This window comes from Ursus maritimus, unplaced genomic scaffold, assembly GCF_017311325.1.
Source record: "Ursus maritimus isolate PB19 unplaced genomic scaffold, ASM1731132v1 scaffold_24, whole genome shotgun sequence".
Classification (NCBI taxonomy): domain Eukaryota; kingdom Metazoa; phylum Chordata; class Mammalia; order Carnivora; family Ursidae; genus Ursus; species Ursus maritimus.
In genome coordinates this window covers 31,767,358-31,787,850 of record NW_024424897.1, presented here as the reverse complement: position 1 = coordinate 31,787,850, position 20,493 = coordinate 31,767,358, and the positions used below count along the sequence as shown (strand labels likewise).

The following is a 20,493-nucleotide window of genomic DNA, read 5'->3' as shown; positions in this document are numbered from 1 at the left end:
TCTGGAGAAGGAAGCCTGTGCCCTTCCCTCATGCTCTTCCAGGCTGGGCTGGGTGTAGGGTCTCAATCTGGGCATGAGAAACATGAGGCCTGGGTAGCAGGCAGGGTCCAGGAGTTTCAATTCTTTCACTACTGGGGTGACCTCCTCATGCCTTAGCCAAGTCCTAGACGGTGACATTAGCAGTGGGAGCCCCTCTCCTTGTTCTCTGGAGCTGCTCCCATACCCTGGTTGGAGGGTTTCTGAAAACGGGAGAGCTTCTCTTTGCCTGGGGTCACCTAGTTGGGCTGGACTTCCTGGGAGTAAATGGGCAGGAGGACACTGAAGGCTGTGACCTCTCAATTTCTTCAACAATTCCACTCTGGAGTCTTGTGAATTTCCAGTCATTTAGGCTGGCGAGCCTGAGCCTGAGCCTGGGCTGGGCCTAGGTGCTGTTAGACAGTCCAGCCCAGCTCCTCAGCAACTCAGGGAGGGAGGGAGGGAGGGAGGGAAGGAAGAAGGGGGACAGTTACCCTCCCGACCCAAAATGGGGCCTCGCTAGAGAGTCTTCACCACCTTCCAGGGCTCCCCTGCCTGCAGGCTGCCAGTTCTGAGGGGCCCCTGGTCCCTGCTGCCTCCTGGGGAGTGAGGAACGGGAGCAAGGAGCCGCTCCCCTGGCCTGCCAGGCAGGAGACCTGCCCGGACAGGCTCTCCCCAGGGAAGGAAAGCAGAGATCAAAGGCCTGAGCGTGTGAGTAAGCCCCAGCACTGGCTCCTCTGCCTGCCACCACTGCTGGCAGAGGGATTAACTCCTTCGGTGCCTGCAGCCCAGCCCCAAAGACTCAGCAGGCCCCCAGGGGCAAGAGGCCCCAGCCTGATACCCTTACGAGATGAGCCTCTGCTTTGGGGAGAAAGGCTGGTGAGTGGTGGTGCCGGGCAGGGCGGCCCGATGCCAAGGCAGGACAGTATCTGTCTCGCTCCTTTGCCCTTGCGCCTCCACCCACCCCTTGCTCTTATCTCCCTTCTCTTACCCCACACCCAGAGCTGCTAGATTCCTGCTTTTTTTTCTCTTTTTGGCTCTGCTCTGCCCGGCTGGCTAGGTTCTGCTGTCCCATGCCTGCTCTTGGAGCCTTGGCAAGCATGCACGCACAGTTGTGCCCTTGTGGGAACAGCCCCTCAGGTCCCTCCCCACCGAATCTCCAGTGCCACCTCAGGGAGGGGGTGCAGGGACAAAACGCTGGAAAGGGGCCCCATTAAGTCCTTGAATTGGAGCCAGGAAATGTGTTGGCAAATTAGACTGTGGCAGGGAGAGAGACACCAAGAAATAGGCTGAGCCTAGGGCTCTGCCATGGAGACCTTGGGTGGCAGCAGGGTCCCGGGCCTTTGGGGGATGCCCTGCAGGCTCCTCTTGTCAGGCATGGTTGACCCTTGGAAAGCCCAGCTCTATTCTCAAGGAGCTCTCCACCTGTCTTGCACCCCTTCTCCCTCTCTGTACTGGGGACTGGTCACCCTTCCCCACTCCCTCGGGGTGCTGGTCATTCCCTGCTTTCTGTTCTCCCAGCTCTTAGTGAAGGCAGACTTGTGGAGCTTTGAGCCGGGAGAGGTCTCATTTGTCCTTAGGTCTAGAGTCTATTCCACTACCTGGCACCTGCTAAATCCTTGTTAAGGGTTGACTTGATTACACAAGGAAGGCTTGAATGTTGTCCTTGAAGGCAGTGGGAGCTGGGTGAGCTCAGGGCAGGACAGGGACCTAGTCCCACTGCCCCCTCGCATGTGTCATATACGAGCGTGCAGACCTACGGGTGTGCAATGTCCCCGGAACGCATAGATGCGTGAGGGTGAGGCCAGGGCATGGACGGGCTATGTCCTCCTCTGACCCCAGCGGGACCTCTGCTGTGTCTCTGCAGGCCCGGATGGCAGGGGAGCGAGGCGCTAGCGCCGTCCTTTTTGACATCACGGAGGATCGAGCAGCTGCTGAGCAGGTACCCAGGGACACTGGGGTGTTTGAGGAGGGAGTAAAGTCACCTGCGGAAAGACAAGTCAGGACACAGCAGCCCTTGTGGGCACTTTCCCCTCATGCAGCTGCAGCAGCCCCTGGGGCTGACTTGGCCGGTGGTGTTGATCTGGGGTAAGGACGCTGAGAAGCTGATGGAGTTTGTGTACAAGAACCGAAAGGCCCACGTTAGGATTGAGCTGAAGGAGCCCCCAACCTGGGTAAGTGCGCCAGATCTCCAGACCCTGCCCTAGCACCCGTTCTCACCACCACTTTGTCCTGAGGCAACTCCCATCGAAAGCCCTGGGACTCCTGGAGCTAAAGAGAATTTAGAAACCCTATAGCTCAACTTCACCCACCAGCTGTGTGCTTCTGGACAAGTTTCTTCTCCCCCTGGGCTTCGTCTGCAGAATGAATAGATGAGGCCCGCTGAGTTCTGAAGTTGTTTTCTGCTCTGTGGTTTCAGGGCGCAGAGTAGCAGAGCCTGAATAAAACCCTGGCCCCCAGCCCCCGATGCCCCGCAGCTGGCCACTGGGAGGCTCCCGCTCTGCAGGGGGTCCCTTTCCTCCTTTCCCCAAGCACACAGATCTTCAGATAGGACCTCTCCCAGCGCACATCTGGAGGAGCCTCTCCTATGAGTGCCCGTGGGCAGAGAGCCACCACCTAACCCCACCTGCACGTTCCTCCCCACCTCGTCCCCTCTGCTGGAAGACTCAAGGGGACCTCTAGCTATCTGTCTCCTGGGCACCTGACTTTCTCCCAGACTGGCCCAGCTCCTTCCAGAGCTATGACTCTTTCCACCTCCGCTCACTCCCGCAGCCAGATTACGACGTGTGGATCCTCCTGACAGTGGTGGGCACCATCTTCGTGGTCATCCTGGCTTCAGTGCTGCGCGTCCGGTGCCGCCCCCGCCACAGCAGGCCGGTGAGCGGAGCGGGCTCCCTGGCAGAAGTGGGCATGTTCGTGTGTGGGGGAGGGGAAAGAGCAGGAAGGGAAAAGGGAGGAAAGAAGGTGCCCTTATGCTCTTGAAGCCGTTTCCATCTAAATACCCTGGCACTGACTTGTTGGTCTCCAGCAGCCCCTCCACGTAGGATTGCCCATTCATTTATTTATTCAGCAGAGAGAGAGCTCCTCGTATGGGCCAGGCCCGGGTCCAGGTGTTGGCAGTAGCACAGTGAACAAAAGGAAGATCCCGTCCCTGGGGGAGCTTTCATTCTAACGGGAAGAGACAGACACTAAACAAAATAAATGAATCAACTATGTAGTATTTTGGATGGTGGTGTGTTCCAGAGAGAAAAATAAAATAGAAGAGGAAAGAGGGAATGTAAAGGGAAAGGGTTAATTTTTAAAAGCAAAGCCAGAGAAGGCTTTACTGGGAGGACAGCATTTACAGGAAAGACCCTCAGGGGGTGAGGGGGTCGTATGTGCAGATATCTGGGGAGAGTGTGGTCGGACAGAGAGCACAGTAGAGGCAAAGGCCTTGAGGCAGAAGTGTGCCCAGTGTGTCTGAGGGATAGCCAGGCGGCCATGTGGCCGGAATAGAGCTAGTGAAAGGGCAGAGCGGGAGGTTGGGACAGGAGTGTGCCGGACTGCTGAGGCCATTGGCAGGGCCTGTGTTTTTCACCCTGGGCGAAGTGGGAGTGGCTAGAGGATTTGGAGCAGAAGTAGTACCACGATCTGACTTAAGTTTCAAGGGGCGAGGATGGGTGCGTCATGGGTGGTTAATGGGATTAGGAATTCAGTTTGATGGGCTATTAGATAGCCAAGTTAAGATGTCAAGCAGGTGTTTGGATGAAAAACTTCTCTCCTGGGCCATCAAGGGAAGGAAAGCGAGAAGGTATGAAGGGGGGTGGGTGCGAGGCTGTGGCCAGCTTGGCAGAGCCCTGTGTGAGCTCGAAGGGGCCAGACTCCTAGGGGCAGTCAGTCGGCCCTATGATCTATCTCACTGGGTGACTGGGAACCAAGTACAAACCGAGGTCCCGGGGTGGGGGAAGAGGAGCCCTTGCCCTAGTCTGAGGCCCACCCCTCTTCCCAGGATCCCCTTCAACAGCGAACAGCCTGGGCCATCAGCCAGCTGGCCACCAGGAGGTACCGGGCCAGCTGCAGGAGGGCGCGGGCTGAGTGGCCGGACTCCAGTAGCAGCTGTGGCTCCGCGCCCGTGTGTGCCATCTGCCTGGAGGAGTTCTCTGAGGGCCAGGTAAGGCCGGGCTTGCTCGCCCTCGGTGACCAGGCTGCGGAGGGAAGGGGGAGAGCGGGAGGCGGTGCGAGACACTGCAGGCCGCTGCGGGTGCTCTGGCTGCGTCTGTGCTGTGTATCTCTCGTCTGTGCTGTGTATCTCTCGTGAGGCAGAGGGAGGAGCAGCCCCGAGGTCTGGCTGTTTTCCTGGTCTTCCAGGGGAAGAGAGCTGGTCCTTGCTGAGTGTGTACCGCGTGCCAGGCCCTGCAGGGAGTGCTTTAGGTGCATGAGCTCACTTTAGCCTCCTGACGGCGCTCGGTGGGGGCAGGTTCGGCTTTCATCCTCGCTTTGGAGCAGAAAACTATCTGTTAAGGAACTTGCCCAAGGTCATGCAGCTGAGTCGCAAAATCCAGGTTTACCTGACACCAAAGCCCTTACTGTTTCTATTCTACTATGTGGTATTTTACAAGAAGGTCAGAGCAGGAAGGAGAGGCGGGAGGGAGTTGGGGGAATCCTGGTTTTACTGCTGTGGCTACAGATAACTTGGGTTTGGACCCCTTGTGTTCTGCAGGAGCTGCGGGTCATTTCCTGCCTCCATGAGTTCCATCGTGTGTGTGTGGACCCCTGGCTGCATCAGCATCGGACTTGCCCTCTCTGCATGTTCAACATCGTAGGTAGGAGGTGGGCCAAGCCCTCCCCTGTGTGCAGCCAGAGGGGTCTAGGACAAGGCTGCCTTCTGCCGAAGGGTGTTGCCTGGAAGCTGAGGAGAAAGCAGCTCTGCCTTAATAGTTCTTTAGAGTGACTCGTATGAAGGGGGGCACCATTCACATCGTAGGCTTCTTTATTACTTTAAAATGGTTTGTATTTCTATGACAACTTTGTTGAAGTTAAATCTCGGTGGTCTGTGTATTTATAATTCTGATTTTGTGGCAATAAAGTATCTTAATATAACAAGACCAGGATAATATGAAAATTTCCTAAAAGGTGCAAGTGAAGTGCCTTGAGGAAGAAGAGCCTTTTTCTAATTTACCCCAAGGTGCACTACTGGCCTGTGGAGGCCCTGAGTGAGAGAGCCCTCCCGTGAGGGCTGCTGGGGGGAGCAGTGTGGACGTGCTTAGTGGAGCTCCCAGGGAGAGACTGGCTGCAAGGAGCCGCGGTGTGCCAGGGCGCAGGCAGAGTAGGAGTGTCCTTGGCCCCCAACTCGGACTGGACGCGCAGGCTCCGTAGGCTTGAACGGCTGCTCTAGCCACCCTCCGGAGGAGGTCGGTGGAGTCAAACACCTGTGCTCTTGGTTCTTTCTTCCAGAGGGAGATTCGTTTTCTCAGTCCCTGGGACCCTCTCGGTCTTACCAGGAACCAGGCCGGAGACTCCACCTCATTCGCCAGCATCCTGGCCATGCCCACTACCACCTACCCGCTGCCTACCTGTTGGGCCCTTCCCGGAGCGCAGTGGCTCAGCCCCCACGACCTGGCCCCTTCCTAACATCCCAGGAGCCAGGCATGGCCCCCCGGCACCACCGCCTCCCCAGAGCTGCACATCCCAGGGCTCCAGGCGAGCAGCAGCGCCTGGCAGGGGCCCAGCACCCCTATGCGCAGGGCTGGGGACTGAGCCACCTCCGGTGCACCTCGCAGCACCTTTCTGCTTGCCCAGCACCCCCACGCCGGGCCAGGCCTTATGACAGCAGTGGTTCTGGAGAAAGCTACCGCACAGAACGCAGCGGCTACATGGCCGATGGGCCCGCCAGTGACTCCAGTTCGGGGCCCTGTCACGGCTCCTCGAGTGACTCGGTGGTCAACTGCACGGACATCAGTCTGCAGGGCATCCACGGCAGCAGCTCTACCTTCCGCAGCTCCCTGAGCAGTGACTTTGATCCCTTGGTGTACTGCAGCCCGGAAGGGGAGCCCCGGGGGGAGGAGACTCAGCCTAGTGTGACCTCTCGGCCCCGTTCCTTGGACTCAGTGGTGCCCACAGGGGAAACCCAGGTTTCCAGCCACGTCCACTACCACCGCCACCGGCACCACTACAAAAAACGCTTCCAGTGGCATGGCCGGAAGCCTGGCCCAGAAACTGGGGCCCCCCAGGCCAGGCTTGCCTTTCCTCAGACACAGCCCCAGCCAGAGCCACCTTCCTCTGATCAGCAAGGTGCCAGATCCAACCCAACGGCCCCTTCAGGGCAGCTCCCCAACCCACAATGGTCCAGGGCCCTCATGGAGGCAGCCCCAGGCCCAGCTGATGCTGCCAACCCCAGTCCTAGCAGCCTCTTCCATCTGCAGAAATCCAGCCTCCCTGTTCGACACCCACAGAGGAAAAGGCGGGGGGGCCTCTCAGAGCCCACCCCAGCTTCTCGGCCCCAGGACTTGACTGCACACCCAGCTTGCCAGATTTTTCCCCATTACAGTACCAGCTTGGCATACCCTTGGTCCCCGGAGGCCCACCCGTTGATCTTTGGACCTCCAGGCGTGGACAGGAGGCTGCTACCAGAAAGCCCAGGTTCTTGTTACTCAAGTTCACAGCCAGTGTGGTTGTGTCTGACTCCACGCCAGTCCCTAGGACCACACCCACCTGGAGAGGGGCCTCTCCGAATGGAGTTCTGGCACCCCAGAGGGCAGGCCGTGCCCTTACCCACACTGCCAGGTGCCGCCAGCCCAGCCTGGTGAGTTTGCAGGGGAAGAGAGTGTGGTTTGGAGAAGGTAGCAGAGGTTATTGCAGAATGGGTGAAGTCAGCCAACAAGGGGTTGACAGAAGCTGAGAAGGTGCAGTGGGGTAACATACAAAATATTGAACAACAGGCATAGCATAGGATGCTGGCTGAAGGACTCTGACTCCGCCAGGTGTTACTCCTTTAGTTGCCAGACCAGAGGGAGGCTCAGGGGAAGCGGCCATGTGGGTGAAACATCAGAAAGCACTTGCAGTGGTTTGAGGCAGCAGCTCAAATGTAAGTGTTTCAGTATTATAATAATGAGTAAAGGTGTGCACCCAGTTCAGTTATCAGCTCTAAAGATGTATTTATTTATTTATTTGAGGGGGGTGAGTGGGGAGGGGCAGAGGGAGAGAATATTCAAGCAGACTCCCTGCTGAGTGCAGAGTCTGATGTGGGGCTCGATCCCATGACCCCAGGATCATGATCCCGCAACCCCAAGATCATGACCTGAGCAGAAGCCAAGAGTCAGGTGCTTAACTGACTGAACCACCCAGCCGCCCCCAATTATCAGCTTTAAATACAAAGAAGGCCAAGAAGTGTTCCTTGCTCTTGAGGAGAGCATGGAGAAGTAATTACTGATAGCTGTAATCCTAGGCAATATGAGGTCTTGTAGGAGAAATAATTGCAGATATCCATAACACTAGGCCATACGAGAAGACCTATGTAAATGATTAAAAAAAAAAAAAAAAGGAAGAAAGAAAGCAAGCAAAGCAAAGAAAAAAAAAAAGATCATGGGTGGTTCCCAGCAGCCCTGTGGGTCCTTAGGTTTTCTCCTCTCCCCCTGGGGTAAAAGAACAACTAAGGCTTCCTTTCTAAGCACCCTTGTTAATAAGACCAACCCCATTTTCCTCGGGCCTCAGTGCTTCCCTGATAATTGTATTACAACCAATGGTGATAACGTAAATCCTCAATTTTAACGTGGTGTTTATTTGCTCAAATCCTCCTCTTCCTCCTCCAGAGCACCCCTCCCCCACTTTCCCCCATGGTGTGGATGACACAGCTCTTTGCCTACAGCTATCACTAGGCACCCCAAAAGGGAACCCAAAGGTCCGGAAATATAAGACCTCACAGTCTAGGAGCCCTACAGTCGAGACCTAGAGCTGTTATCATTCATTCATTCATTCATTCACTTCCCTCCTTTTTCCTTCCTGCATTGGATGCTTGCTATGGGCTAGGTTCCAGGCTAGGCTCTGAGGACATGGTTTGTCAACCAGGAGATCCAGGTCTGTGGGGTCACAGGCATGTACACAATTACAGTAGAGAAAATCATGGCTTCCACGGAGCCATGTAAAGCAAGCTTTGGTCGTGTGTTTGATGATCCATTAGGACCCTGTCACATAAGTGCTTTCGGGGCTGCTGGAGCCAGACCACCACCTCCCCTGTCTGCCGTACTTAGAACTAGTTCCAATGCCTCCCTCTTCCCTGCTCCTCAAATCCAGTCAGCGGCAGGTTCTCTTAACTCCGTCCCTGAGAGCTTTTTTACCTTCTCCTTCAGAATGATGGCCCTAACCCTAAAGAGCCTCCCAGCTCTCCCCTCCCCTCTTACAGGGAGGGCCACGAAGGCTGGGCCCTGCACATACAGGCTGTTCTGCGGAGTCGTGCAGCACAGTGACCCTGTTCACCTGCTGCTGCCAGACTCACCTCCCTCAAATAAACTGTCCAGAAATTTCCACGTCCTCTGTTTTGTCCACAGTAAAGAAAAACTGAGCCTGGTTTGGCCTTCAAGGCTCTAGCACCAGCGAGCCCCCATCTTCCTTCCCCACTTTTCTTTTCACTCTTCCCCTTCCCTTCTCCTGCCCCATGCTTTAGCCAAACCTAGTAAACACTTCTTGTGGTTCCTATAATCCAGAATATTCTGCTGCCTTCCTATTCCTATAAATCCAATTCTTATCTATTTCTGCAGGACCAGCTCATTTATCTTCGCTTTCAGGAAGCCCTTCCTGATTGCTCCACTTGAACGTGATCTTTCCCTTTTCCAGGAAAGGTCTTATGATCCAGTCCTGTCCCACTGCATAATTTCCCTTTGCATGCACACCTTCTCTGCTGTAAGATTGTGAGGTCCCTGCTTATTCTTCTATGTGGCACATGGTAACAGGCCAGATTCACAAGTGCTTCATAAGTGTTTATTGGGTTAATGAGCGAATAGTATTTGTAACACACTGATTGCTGTATGTTTCTCTTTCTTTAGCTTTTTTGTTTTTCTCTCCCCTGTATCCCAACTGGGGCCCCTCCCAGCTTTCAGTCTAATTGCCCCTTCTGGACACATTCCCTGCTCCTCCCTCTCTGTGGTCCTCTCCCAGCCGTACTTGCAGGTGGAACAGGAAAGAGGCTGGCCTGACCCTCGGTGACCTCTTTCCTCCCCTCTCTCTACACGCAGGCTCAGAGGAGGAGATTGAGGAGCTGTGCGAACAGGCCGTGTGAGATGCTCAGACCTAGCTCCAACCAAGAGTGTGCGCCGGATGACTCGGGCCCTACCTGGCACAGAGTCCTGCTCCTGAGAGAAGAAAGGACCTCAGAAAACAGCCCTGTTTTTTGCCATACTGCCTGGGAGCTCCGGAAGAGGAGTGGTGATGGTGGGTGGCAGGTGTCCCCTGCTCCCAGCTCTGGACCTTGTGTGCAGAACGCACCTGCAGTGCAGCAAGTCGGTGTCCGGCCAGGCAACCAGCTACTACCTGTGTGGGCTGGCTCCCCTAAAGGCTGTTTTTTGAGAACAGGAAGCTAGATATGGGTAGCTAGGTGTTATAAAGGTGCTGCTCCTTTCCCCAGGCCCAGCAGGTCTTCCTCATCCCAAGTCTCATGACATACCTGCCAATGGGGTCCTTCTTACCTCCTTTCTTGGGTGAGTCCTACACACCAGCTTTGACTCTTCGGTAAAGCTGCTGCATCAGCAGCAACCCTGGCTTTTATCATTTTCCTTCTTTGCGAAAGGATCAGGAACATAGGTGAGCGCCGAGCCCTAGAAAGGGAGGCCCTGCAGCTTCTCCAGGCAGTACCTGCCCTGGTGCATAAGGGAGAATGTTTTTCCCTTCTTGTGCTTAATGGTCAGATCCACTATATGAAGTCAGAGGGGAGGCTCTGGGAAGCCAGGGTGTGCAGTTCTGTCCCTAAAGTGGTACAGCACCCTGAAGAACCTGGGATGAAGCCTCTGACTTTCAAAGTCCCTTGTCACTCCAGCAGCCCCAGTTCCTCTTGGGGTTGGGGGTGGGGGTAGTGGGGAGGGAATAATTCTTTCCTGGAGATTGCCTATCTCAAAGTCCCAAAGGAGGTGGAAAGAAAGGATTTCTGCTGGACTTCATCTAGAAGAGGGAGGATGGAATGAAGGTAGAAAAGACAGAATTACAGCTGAACAAGGACAACAACAAATTCTTCTCTGGGAGTTTTCTCTCGGAGCAGGGATGAGGAACAGGGGAAAACAAAGGAAAAGCAAAATGGGACATTTGGGTTTAGATGGTTCTGAGGCCCAGCGTCCCGTGATAAGCCGCACAGGCCAGGGACACCCAGGAAGGTATGCATGCAAGAGGCTGTGCGTGCAGGACATCTGGCCCGGGTAGCTGGTACCGAGTGGGCAAAGGCTGAGGGGCATCCTGAGGGTGACATTCACCTCAGGGCAGCTGGACCATTGCCGGCTCCTCAGGCATTATCCCATTTGGAATGTGAATGTGGGAGCTAAGTGGGCACAGGACCCTACCTGGGAATCTTCTTCCCTCAGAGTCAGTGGGGAACTAGCACCTAGGCACCCACATGGGTATTTATATTCTGAACCAGACAGAAAGACGCTTGAATCAGGCACTATGTTGAGAAATGTATTTATTTGCTAATATATTTATCCATAAATGCGGTCTGGTCTCGTGGTTTTGTTCTGTCATGACTGTCACTCGGGGTAACAGCTTCATCTTCTACATTGACAGAAATAAATTATTTCTGGCAGAGGTTAGGCTATGATGTATGAAAGGATAGGACAGAGTGGTGGGCTAGGCAACAAGAATTGGTTTGTAAGCCCCTAAAAGCATGGTTTATGAGATCAGGGAAGGGGGAAAGCATGACTGGATTCTGTGGTCCAGTTGTTATCTGTATTATTATTCTTTTACTTCACACTCTTATTTGTGATGCTTCCGTGACTTTGTGACCTTGGGCAAATACTCTGTGCCTTTTTCCACCCATAAAATAGGCCTACTTCCCTGAGTTGTTGCAGGGCTCCCCAGAGATAAGAGTGAAAGCATGTTTGGAGGTGGAAAAGTATCCAGTGCTGAAGAACATTCTCTCCCCAGTCAGAGCCCATCTGAACACAGCATGGCATGGGCACAAGAAGCAGGCCCCCCGCTTGAAGAAGCTCTGTTTCAGCTGGGAGGCCTGGTTGGGAGGATAGAACAGCAGGGCCTGAAACTATTTATATCCCAGAGCTCCAATTCTGATAAACACAAATGACTGTGCTCTCTACTCAGGGGACTACTGTGAGGCTCAAGAGCCGGTGCTAAGTCGGTAGGAATTCCACAGAGCCTGGGGCAGCCTTTGCTCCCATCCTCACAAAGCACATTTCCCCTCTGTTTCTCCAGGAAAGCTTTCACAGGGGTAGTCACTGTCCGTTGCCCAGTTTTGAACCACAGAGCAAAGAAGAATCTAGCTTCCTATAAAGTGAAATGAAAAAAAAAAAAAAAAAGACACAATCTCCTATCCCCTACAGATGTTCTCAAGTAAAGGAACTTTCTAAATGCTAAAAGCTGCACAGAGCCTAAATTATCAGCTGGAACAAGGAAAGTACGCGAAGAGTTTTAAAAAAAAAATACTCCTGTTAAGCGCCATCGGCTCACAAGCCAGCACTCCGGCGGACGGCAAACGGAAACCCTATACTGCTCTCGGGAAGAAAGGGGCTGTCCCTGATTTCTTTCCCTCTAGGCAGAGATAACCCAGAGGGAGACAGTGGACTCTCTGGCCCTGAGCTTTTAAAACGGCAAGACGGAAAAGAATCTCGGCTGGCATCTGGGATCCTCCTAAGGGGACCGGCCGCCGGCTGCCAGCTGCCTAGATCAAAGGGCCCGCCCCGCCGGGATTCCGGCTCCGGCCGCGGCGCGTTCCCGCGCAGGCGCCAGCTGTGCCGCCCCTCCCCCATGGGCCCTGCCCACAGGCCCAACGGCCGCCGCGGCCTCGCCCTCGCGCCGGCCCAGGTGGCGGGTGCGCGCGCCGGCCCAGGTGACTCCCGGCCGGCCCCGCCTCCAGGCGGGAGAAACCATCTCCTTAGGCGGGGGGAGAGCAGGGCCCAGCGGCTTCTCACACCGGAAAAGGAAGTCCGAGGCACCAGAAGTGGAAGGCATTCTGGGTAATTCGCTGTTTACTTCCTGCGGCTGAGGAATCCGTGGCCCAGTCCTTCGCTGTTTTTTTTGTCGGAGAGGATGGCCCTGGAGACGGTGCCAAAGGACCTGCGGCATCTGCGGGCTTGTTTGCTGTGTTCGCTGGTCAAGGTGTCCTTCGGGGAGCTGGTTGTAGGGGCGATGGGGGAATCAAGGTGGGGGAAAACGTGGAACGGGGCTGGGGGATAGCGAAGAGTAAATTAAGGTCTAGGACCCCGGGTTTGGCGGGGGGTTTGGGAAGCTGCTGGAGGCCATTGTTTAAGTATAGGAACGCAGGCAGTCTTTTCATACTTTTGACTCCTCAGCTAGTACAGGTCTGATCCTTAACAGACGTTCAGCGAATTTCTGTTGAAGCCGAAGGCCACTGGGAGTCAGATGAGGGTGGGGATCTGCAGCTGAAGGAGTAGTCGAGAAGATGCCTGGCCCTGAGGAGACTAGGGAAAGGAATAGGTGAAACGCAGTTAGGAACAAGAGAGGGAGGACTGTGAGGGTGGGTGGAACTTTAGGAATGGGGCTGTGGGAGTGGTGGGTGGGGAACCAGATGAGGCAGAACCAACACAGGGAGCCTTCTGCTTGACCAGGTAGAAGTATGTAGAGCGCTACTTATTCTTTTGGCCTTGTTTATGCTCACCCCTACCCTCTTCTTTCTCCCTCCCAGACCATAGACCAGTTTGAATATGATGGTTGTGACAATTGTGATGCATACCTTCAGATGAAGGGTAACCGGGAGATGGTATATGACTGCACCAGCTCTTCCTTTGACGGGTAAGCCCCTTTAGATTCCTTCATTTACTTTTTGGTTACTCCCATCCCACCCCACGCAGTAAATGTGAGGCGAATTTTGAGACCATGATCCTCGATGTTCTCAGTTATTTTGAAACACACTAGTTCTGTGCTGTCCAGTACAGTAGCCACTAGCCATGTGTGGCATTGAGCACTTGAAATGTGGCTAGTCCAAACTGAGTTATGCTTTAAGTGTAAAATATACACTAGATTGACAAGATTCAGAACAAGGAAAAAGAATGTAAAATATTTTAATTTTTTAAAATATTAATTATATACCCAAATGGTAATTCTTTGGGTGTACTGGGTTAAATGAATATGTTATTGAAATTAATTTCACCCTTTTGTCTTTACTCATAAACATGGCTACTAGAAAATTTTAAATGACTTGTGTGGTTTTTACTTATTTCTGCTGGACAGTTCTTCATTAGACTGTCAGCTCATTGGTGGTAGGGACTGTGTTTATCTTGTGCACACTGATCTGGCACACGGCCTGGAAGGTTGCAGAGGGCTGAGAAATGTTTGTTGAATGCATGAAGGTCCTTTCTAAAAATGAAGGTAAGGTAAGGTGCAGTAATGGTAAATTATTACCTGAAAGCTGATGCTGTTAGATACGTCGTGTAAGAGACCCCATAAGAAAAGTTTTCCCTTGGTGAGATTCTCCAATGGGGAGAAGGAAAAATGAGAGTAACGTAAGTGGCCAGGTCTTAGTTTTTTTTCCCCCAAAGTAGGAGCCAGAGGGCAGTATTCTTTGTGGGTTAAGGAGATCCTGTGTCTTTTGGTCTTAGGCCAGTTAAGGATTTACACACAGGGGTGCCTGGGTGGCTCAGTCAGTTAAGTGTCCAATTGTTGATTTCAGTTCAGGTCATGATCTCAGGGTAGTGAGATTGAGCCCCGCTTTGGGCTCCGCACTCAGCAGGAAGTCTGCTTGAGATTCTCTCTCCGTGTGCCCCTCCCCTTGTGCGCTCTTTCTCTCAAATAAATGAATCTTAAAAAAAAAAAAAAAAAAAAAAAAGAATTTACACACAATCTGGGCTCAAATCCAGTACTTAGTAAACTTCCTTCAAGGTAAGGCCAACTCCATCCATTCCTTATTTGACTTCCTTTATGAAGGATTGGTCAAAAAAGATGTTGCCGTGGAACCTTACTTCCTACACATGCATGTGCACAGTCAGTGCTCTGGTTCCTTTGTTGATTTGTTAGCACTGTAACAAAATGGCTAACAAATGAGTAAAGGGACTCCCATCTATGGTAAAGTACTTATGTTGGCTGCTGTGAGGGATGTCAAGAGTTACACAGTGATGGGGCGCCTGGGTGGCTCAGTCGTTAAGCTTCTGCCTTCGGCTCAGGGCGTGATCCTGGAGTTCTGGGATCGAGCCCCATGTCAGGCTCTTCGGCTGGGAGCCGGCTTCTTTCTCTCCCACTCCTGCTTGTGTTCCCTCTCTCACTGGTGATCTCTCTCTCTGTCAAATGAATAAATAAAATCTTAAAAAAAAATTTTTTTTTAAAAAGAGTACACAGTGATGCACTTACTAGTAAGAGAGACGCAGTGTAAAGTTTTGCATATTAGAGTTTGTTTAAAAATTGTGGCAAAATTTGTGTGACAGAAAATTTACTTTTTAAATTTTTTTATTTATTTGAGAGAGAGAGAGCACAAGCAGGGTAGCAGGGGAGGGAGAGGCAGACCCCCCTTTGAGCAGGGAGACTAACAAGGGGCTTGATCCCAGGACCCTGAGACCATGACCTGAGCTGAAGGCAGACGCTTAACCTACTGAGCCACCCAGGTGCCCCTGAAAATTTACCCTTTTTACGTGTAGAATTCAGTGGTATTAAGTATATTCACATTGTGCAGTCATCACTACCATCCATCTCCAGAACTTTTCTCATCGTATTTTCCCCTCCCCACAGCCCTTGGCAGTTACCATTCTACTTTCTTTCTGTATGAATTTCTTGTTTTGTTTTGTTTTTTGGTTAAGATTTATTTATTTATTTATTTGACAGAGAGCAAGAGAGCAAAGTGGGGGAGTGGCAGAGGGAGAGGGAGAAGCTGAGCAGGGAGCCCAGCTTGGGGCTGGATCCCAGGACCCTGGGATTATGACCTGAGCTCAAGGCAGATACTTAATCGACTTGAGCCACCCAGACGCCCCTCTTGCTGTATGAATTTGAAGTGTACTATAGGTGCTTCATATAAGTGGAATCATACAATATTTGTCCTTTTGTGTTTGGCTCATTTCGTTTACCATCATATCTTCAAGGTTTATCTGTATTGTAGTATGCGTCCAATTTTCCTTTAAAGCTGAATAATCCCCTTATATACGCTACACTGTATCCATTCATCTGTGGATAGGCTCTTTGGTTGGTTCTGTCTTTTGGCTGTTAGGAATAATGCTGCTATGAACATGGGTTTATGAACTATCTGGTCAAGTCCCTGCGTTCACTTCTTTAGGGTATGTATCCAGAAGTGGAATTGCTGAGTCGTTCTGTTTAATATTTAGGGGAACTGCCATACTGTTTTTCACAGCGGCAGCACCGTTTTCTGTTCCCACCCCCAGTGTGCAGGCGTTCCAGTTTCTCCACACCCCTGCCAGTGCTTGCTATTTTTTGTTTTATGTTTTGTTTTGGTTTTGATAGTAGTTGCCCTATTGGACGTGAGGTGGTATCGTTTTGGGTTTGATTGCCTTTCCCTAATGATTAGTGATGCATCTTTTTATGTGCTTATTGGCCATTTGTCTTCTTCAGAAAAATGTCTCTTCAGATCCGTTGCCCACTTTCGAAGCAGGTTATTTGATTGTTTATTGTTGTAAGAGCTATTTGTGTATTCTGGTGCATATTAGATTTTGGAGAATGGATATATCAAGGGCTAAAGGAGATCAGAGGAGGGCCAGATGAACTCAGCCAGAAGCAGAGGAGAGAGCATGTGAATCAGGCCCTGAAAGAAAGAAGTACTGGATTTTTGAGGAGGTCAAGGTGAGAGAGCATTTTAATGAAAGCATTCTAAACAAGGGAATGACTTGAGAATCATGGGGTGGGAAAACCAGGGAATGTTTGGGGAATGGTGGGGATTCTGTTGAGGTTAAACCATAAGGTTGGGTGACAGGCACTGTAAGGCTAGGAAGATTGCTTGTGAAGAACAGAAGAGAACATCCAGACAACAGCCTGCGTATGTGCCTGTCCCTGCTCAGTGTGTCGGTCCAGGCGTTACCCTACTTAACCACCTCAGAGGGTGGGGTCACTTCCACTCCCAGCAGATGGCTGAGAATGTAGGATTTGGATGGGGAGGGAGGCTCCCCAAATAAGAATCCAGGATTGTTGCCAAGAGAAGAGGGAATGCTTATTGGGAAGGCAGTTGACAAATTCAGTATCTAGAACAGATCTGTCACAGGCAGTCAGCAAGCATTTGATTGAATGAATGAATGACAGAAATGACCTCTGTAGCTTCTGAAAGTACCTGATGTTTACCTGTCAAGCTCAAGTGGCAGCCTTCTGGCCCTTAACGTGGCCTTTCTGTTGCCTGTGCTCTAGGATCAGAGCTCTCCTGGGAAGAACTATTAGGATAATTAGGAGAGCTAATGCTTATTTAGCACCTACTCTGTGCCAGGTGTTTGTCATGTATTAGCTCACTATTCGAGTCTCATCCCACAAAATTCTGAGAGAGGTCTCCATACGTGTGTTAGGCTCTACAGCTCATCAGAGGCGGACTTTGGCCAAGTCTAACTTCTTTCTGGTAGGAGGATCTATGGTTTTCCTTCACCCTCCCCTTTTGTACTAGGGCCCAGCCCCCTAGTGGTCATGTCGCTTGCTTGGAATTAGTAGCACTGGCCATCTACTTTTAAAGATTTTATTTATTTATTTGACAGAGAGACAGCCAGCGAGAGAGGGAACACAAGCAGGGGGAGTGGGAGAGGAAGAAGCAGGCTCCCAGCGGAGGAGCCTGATGTGGGGCTCGATCCCAGAACGCCGGGATCACGCCCTGCGCCGAAGGCAGACGCTTAACGACAGCCACCCAGGCGCCCCTGGCCATCTACTTTTAAAAGGCCGTCCCTTTTCCCAGAGAACCTGGGCTAAGATGTGTTTGAGCCTGATGAGCTTGTCCTTTGGGAAGGACCTGTGACTGACCTGTGCTTGGCGGGCAAGTTAGTACTAACTTCGGGTCAGCCCCTTCCCAGCATTAGTAGTCCGTTTCCCCTTCTTTCTAGTTGAGACCCGGTACTTGGCTTTTTCCTGTGTTTCCTCTCCCAGCACTATTTTGCTGGCTGGCAGCAGAGTAAAGTGGCATTTTCCTCCATCTCTCTCTCCTGTAGTAGGGGAGGCTCAGGCTGACTCTGTTTCTTTTCCCTTCCCAGAATCATTGCGATGATGAGTCCAGAGGACAGCTGGGTCTCCAAGTGGCAGCGAGTCAGTACGTATCTCCCTTTTTCTTTATCCTGGCCCGTGTTGTTGCCGCTCCTCGGGTCTGGTGGGGGAGTCTCAAATCAGGGGATAAGTGGCCGCAGAGTGAAGCAGATGGGGTTGTAGGAAACATGAGGAAAGTGTCCTGTGCCCTGTCGTTTAACACCGGAGCCAAAAGAAGTGTTTGCTCTTCTCTTGGAGTTGCATAATTCCTTTCAGTTTTAGCTTAAACCTCCGTTTGGTTTTTAGACTCAACTTGCTCTCACTGCCGTCTCTTTTTCTTCTTTCGTAGGTAACTTTAAGCCGGGTGTGTATGCAGTGTCAGTCACTGGTCGCCTTCCCCAAGGTAATCGTCATCGTCACAGCAGCCAGTGTTCACCTACTGCGGCAAGCTCTCTGGAAGTCCTTTATGTGACTGCACGCTAGTCCTCACAACTCTGTGAGGGAACTGAGGCACAGAGAGCTTAAATAACTTGCCCAAGGTTATCCTGCTAAAAAGTGAGGAGCTAGAATTTGCAGCCAGGCATTTTGACCCCAGAACCCTTGGTTTCAGTGACTACAGTGTGTCTCCCTTTTCCTTCTCATTCTTACCAAGTCATTACCAAACACGTGCCTGGATCTTCAGTGGTAATAAGCCAATAGAAGCAGGACTGTTGGTGAGCTGTGTCAGAACTCCCGATTGCTTCGGAACACCTTCTTCCTTCCTCCCTTTCCCATCCCCCACCAAAGTGGTAGGAGAAGGAGCTTTCTTATCCTCCAGAATCTTCCTCTCTCACAGAGCTGTTTCTTTTCCTGCTGCAGGAATCGTGCGAGAGCTGAAAAGTCGAGGAGTGGCCTACAAATCCAGAGACACAGCTATAAAGACCTAGCAAGATGCGTGGCTGCCAGCGTCTTTGCTCCCCACCTCCTGCATCTTATTTTTTGTTATGGAACTAAATGGACAGAACTTGAGATACTCCTCACCCTCCTACTCTGAGACTCAGCAGGCTGTTGAGAGAGTACCTCACAGCGTGTCCCTGGGCCATTTTACCTTTGGACTGCTGGTGGGGGTGGGGGTCGTTTGGGCTGGTGGATTAACAGAGACCGAATTGAATGGGGGGTAGAAGACCCAGTCTGAGCCCTTGCCCATGGGTAGGACTCTGGGTCAAATGCCAATAAACACAAACCCCTAGGAAAAGTTCTTAAGCCCATGACAGATGCCTTGCCGCCTCCTTCTTTTTACCTGGGCACAAGAAGAACTCACTTAACCCTGTAAGCACTTTTCCAGAGCAGCAGAGGCCCTCCTCCCCATTACCCATCTTTCAGCTTTTCGGGGTTGCAGCCTTTCTAGTGTGCTTCCTTGGGTCTTGTTGGAAGGTCTGCTGTCCTGAGTGTAGGCAGCCCCATCAAGCTGGAGTCCTGGTGTCTGGGGGTTGCAGACTTGCTCTAGGCCTGGCACAGCAAGTGTCTTTTGAAAGAAAGCCTGAGGCTTCTTAGTATTCTTTGCCTGTTGACCATATTTAATACTGTTCCCCACTCTTTTTTTTTCTTCTTCTTTTTACTGCTCTTTTTCTATCTTAGGCCAGTCAGTGGTACCCATGACCCTCCCTCGCCCACCTACACATATTCTGCTGCATTTCTCTTAACTGGAGACCCTCAGGTGGCTGCTGGGTCTTGGCCCCGTTCGTTTTTGCCTCTGCAGGAATTGGGCCCCCCCTTTCCCCTCTGGCCTAGTAGGAGGTTTTGATACCAAGTTATGGGTCAAGGTGAGTTATTTGTTTTAGAATGAAAGTTACCAGAAATTCTTGTTTACTTAAATCCACAAAGAATTCTATTACTATCCCCATATTGACTCCCTAGGTCTCTTGTTCTCCATCTGTAAAACAGTGGTACACTCTGCCTGTCTACCTTAGTATTGTGATTACAAAAACGAAGCAATGTGAAAAATCTAGAACTTAGGTTTTATAAAAAGTAAAATTCATTTACACTCTTTTTATCAGCTATTCTTTAATAATACGCAGTATGTGCGCAGTTAACCAAATAGTGGGAGAAATGCCCAGAATCACCACCACAGAATGAGCTCTCGACTCAGTAGCAGAGGTGCCTACATGAGGGCTTTGTGTCTCTTAGCCACCTGGTGTTGCTAGTGAGTCAGCGTCTCTTGTTACCTGTGGCCTGGAGTGTGTGGGAAGGAGAGAGAGGTGCTGATTCTCCAGTGACCCCTGCCCACCCCATCCTTGTTTTCTCATAGGCCCATGGCAAGGAAGCTGGGAGTGGCCCAGGGTGCTCCTGTCACTCACAGATCCTCAAACCAGAACCATGTTTGCTGATGCCTTCAAGCTCTGAGGGAATGGTCCACTAACCCCAGTTGGAGCCGAGTTTTTAAAGGATTTCTCCAGCCCAGCAAACTGAAAGAGCTCCAGGGGTGGTGGTTTCTACTCAATTTCAATCTGAAAGGTTCCTTGGGAAGTAGCCGCACCAGGCCAGCCTTTCGTTCTGGTTCTGGAGGGAAGAAGTGGGTTTCAGCAAGAGTGCCTAGGCCAAGCAGCCAACACCCAACTTTCACTGGCTTTTCTCGAAAAGTCCCTTGGAAATCCCCGGCTGCTGTCCTGCGTGTCTGACCCGGACGTGGCTGCTCCGTGAGAATGGAAACAGTTGTGGGGAGGGGAGGCAAGCGGCGCTGTGCACAAGTAACCACACTCAGGCTGCCTCAGCCCCACACTGAGCTGAGGCCCTAACTGTTAGCCTCGCAGGAAGCGAAAGACACAGGCCCTGATGGCTGTGGGGGAGGGGCGCCCAGTCGTCGGGACCGGATTTCACAGACTCGGTGCCAAGTGGGCTCTGCCTGGAAGCTGCTTCTCAATTCGTGTTCTTGCTTTTTCCGGTCCTGGGAGCTGCTTATGGTGCTGCCCGGCCAGACAGGCAAGAAGTGCTAGGGTCCACCCACTGCGGGGAGCCCAAAGAAACCGAAAGGGGCTGCTGGTTCTCGAAGGCTCCCCAGGAGGGAGCAGTGCAATGTGGACCAGGAGGTCTCCGCTGCCGCTGCCCTGCGTCGCATGGCCCTGAAGGCTATGCCCTGCTCCTTGTGCCTGTCAAAAGTTCGGCCCCATTCTGACCACGGAGGTCCCACATCCACCCCGGGTCTTGGTCTCC

The 20,493-nt window shown here is 52.0% G+C and overlaps 2 protein-coding genes across 2 annotated transcripts in view; both read left to right on the top strand.

Annotated features, from left to right (window-relative positions):
• RNF43 (ring finger protein 43) overlaps positions 1-9,240 on the top strand; it is a 60,441-nt gene extending 51,201 nt beyond the window's left edge. Inside the window, exons 3-9 of the mRNA XM_040640897.1 lie at positions 1,883-1,957; positions 2,058-2,189; positions 2,788-2,892; positions 4,004-4,165; positions 4,715-4,817; positions 5,449-6,796; positions 9,222-9,240. Coding sequence (XP_040496831.1) covers positions 1,883-1,957; positions 2,058-2,189; positions 2,788-2,892; positions 4,004-4,165; positions 4,715-4,817; positions 5,449-6,796; positions 9,222-9,240 — 1,944 coding nt within the window. The remainder of the gene's footprint in view (positions 1-1,882; positions 1,958-2,057; positions 2,190-2,787; positions 2,893-4,003; positions 4,166-4,714; positions 4,818-5,448; positions 6,797-9,221) is intronic.
• Positions 9,241-12,141: 2,901 nt separating this feature from the next.
• On the top strand, positions 12,142-18,551 carry SUPT4H1 (SPT4 homolog, DSIF elongation factor subunit). The gene is made up of 5 exons (XM_008695506.2): positions 12,142-12,300; positions 12,848-12,954; positions 17,316-17,371; positions 17,654-17,707; positions 18,163-18,551. Exons 1-5 carry the CDS (start codon positions 12,232-12,234, stop codon positions 18,228-18,230), a joined length of 354 nt encoding a protein of 117 aa, XP_008693728.1. The 5' UTR covers positions 12,142-12,231; the 3' UTR covers positions 18,231-18,551.
• The last annotated feature ends 1,942 nt before the right edge of the window (positions 18,552-20,493 follow it).

What these genes read in the sequence shown, in the direction of transcription:
- SUPT4H1 (XM_008695506.2), top strand. Translation starts at nt 12,232, where the DNA reads ATGGCCCTGGAGACGGTGCCAAAGGACCTGCGGCATCTGCGGGCTTGT. An exon ending in TGCTGTGTTCGCTGGTCAAG is followed by an intron (nt 12,301 to 12,847) that starts GTGTCCTTCGGG and finishes TCTCCCTCCCAG; the next exon opens with ACCATAGACCAGTTTGAATA. An exon ending in ACCAGCTCTTCCTTTGACGG is followed by an intron (nt 12,955 to 17,315) that starts GTAAGCCCCTTT and finishes TTCCCTTCCCAG; the next exon opens with AATCATTGCGATGATGAGTC.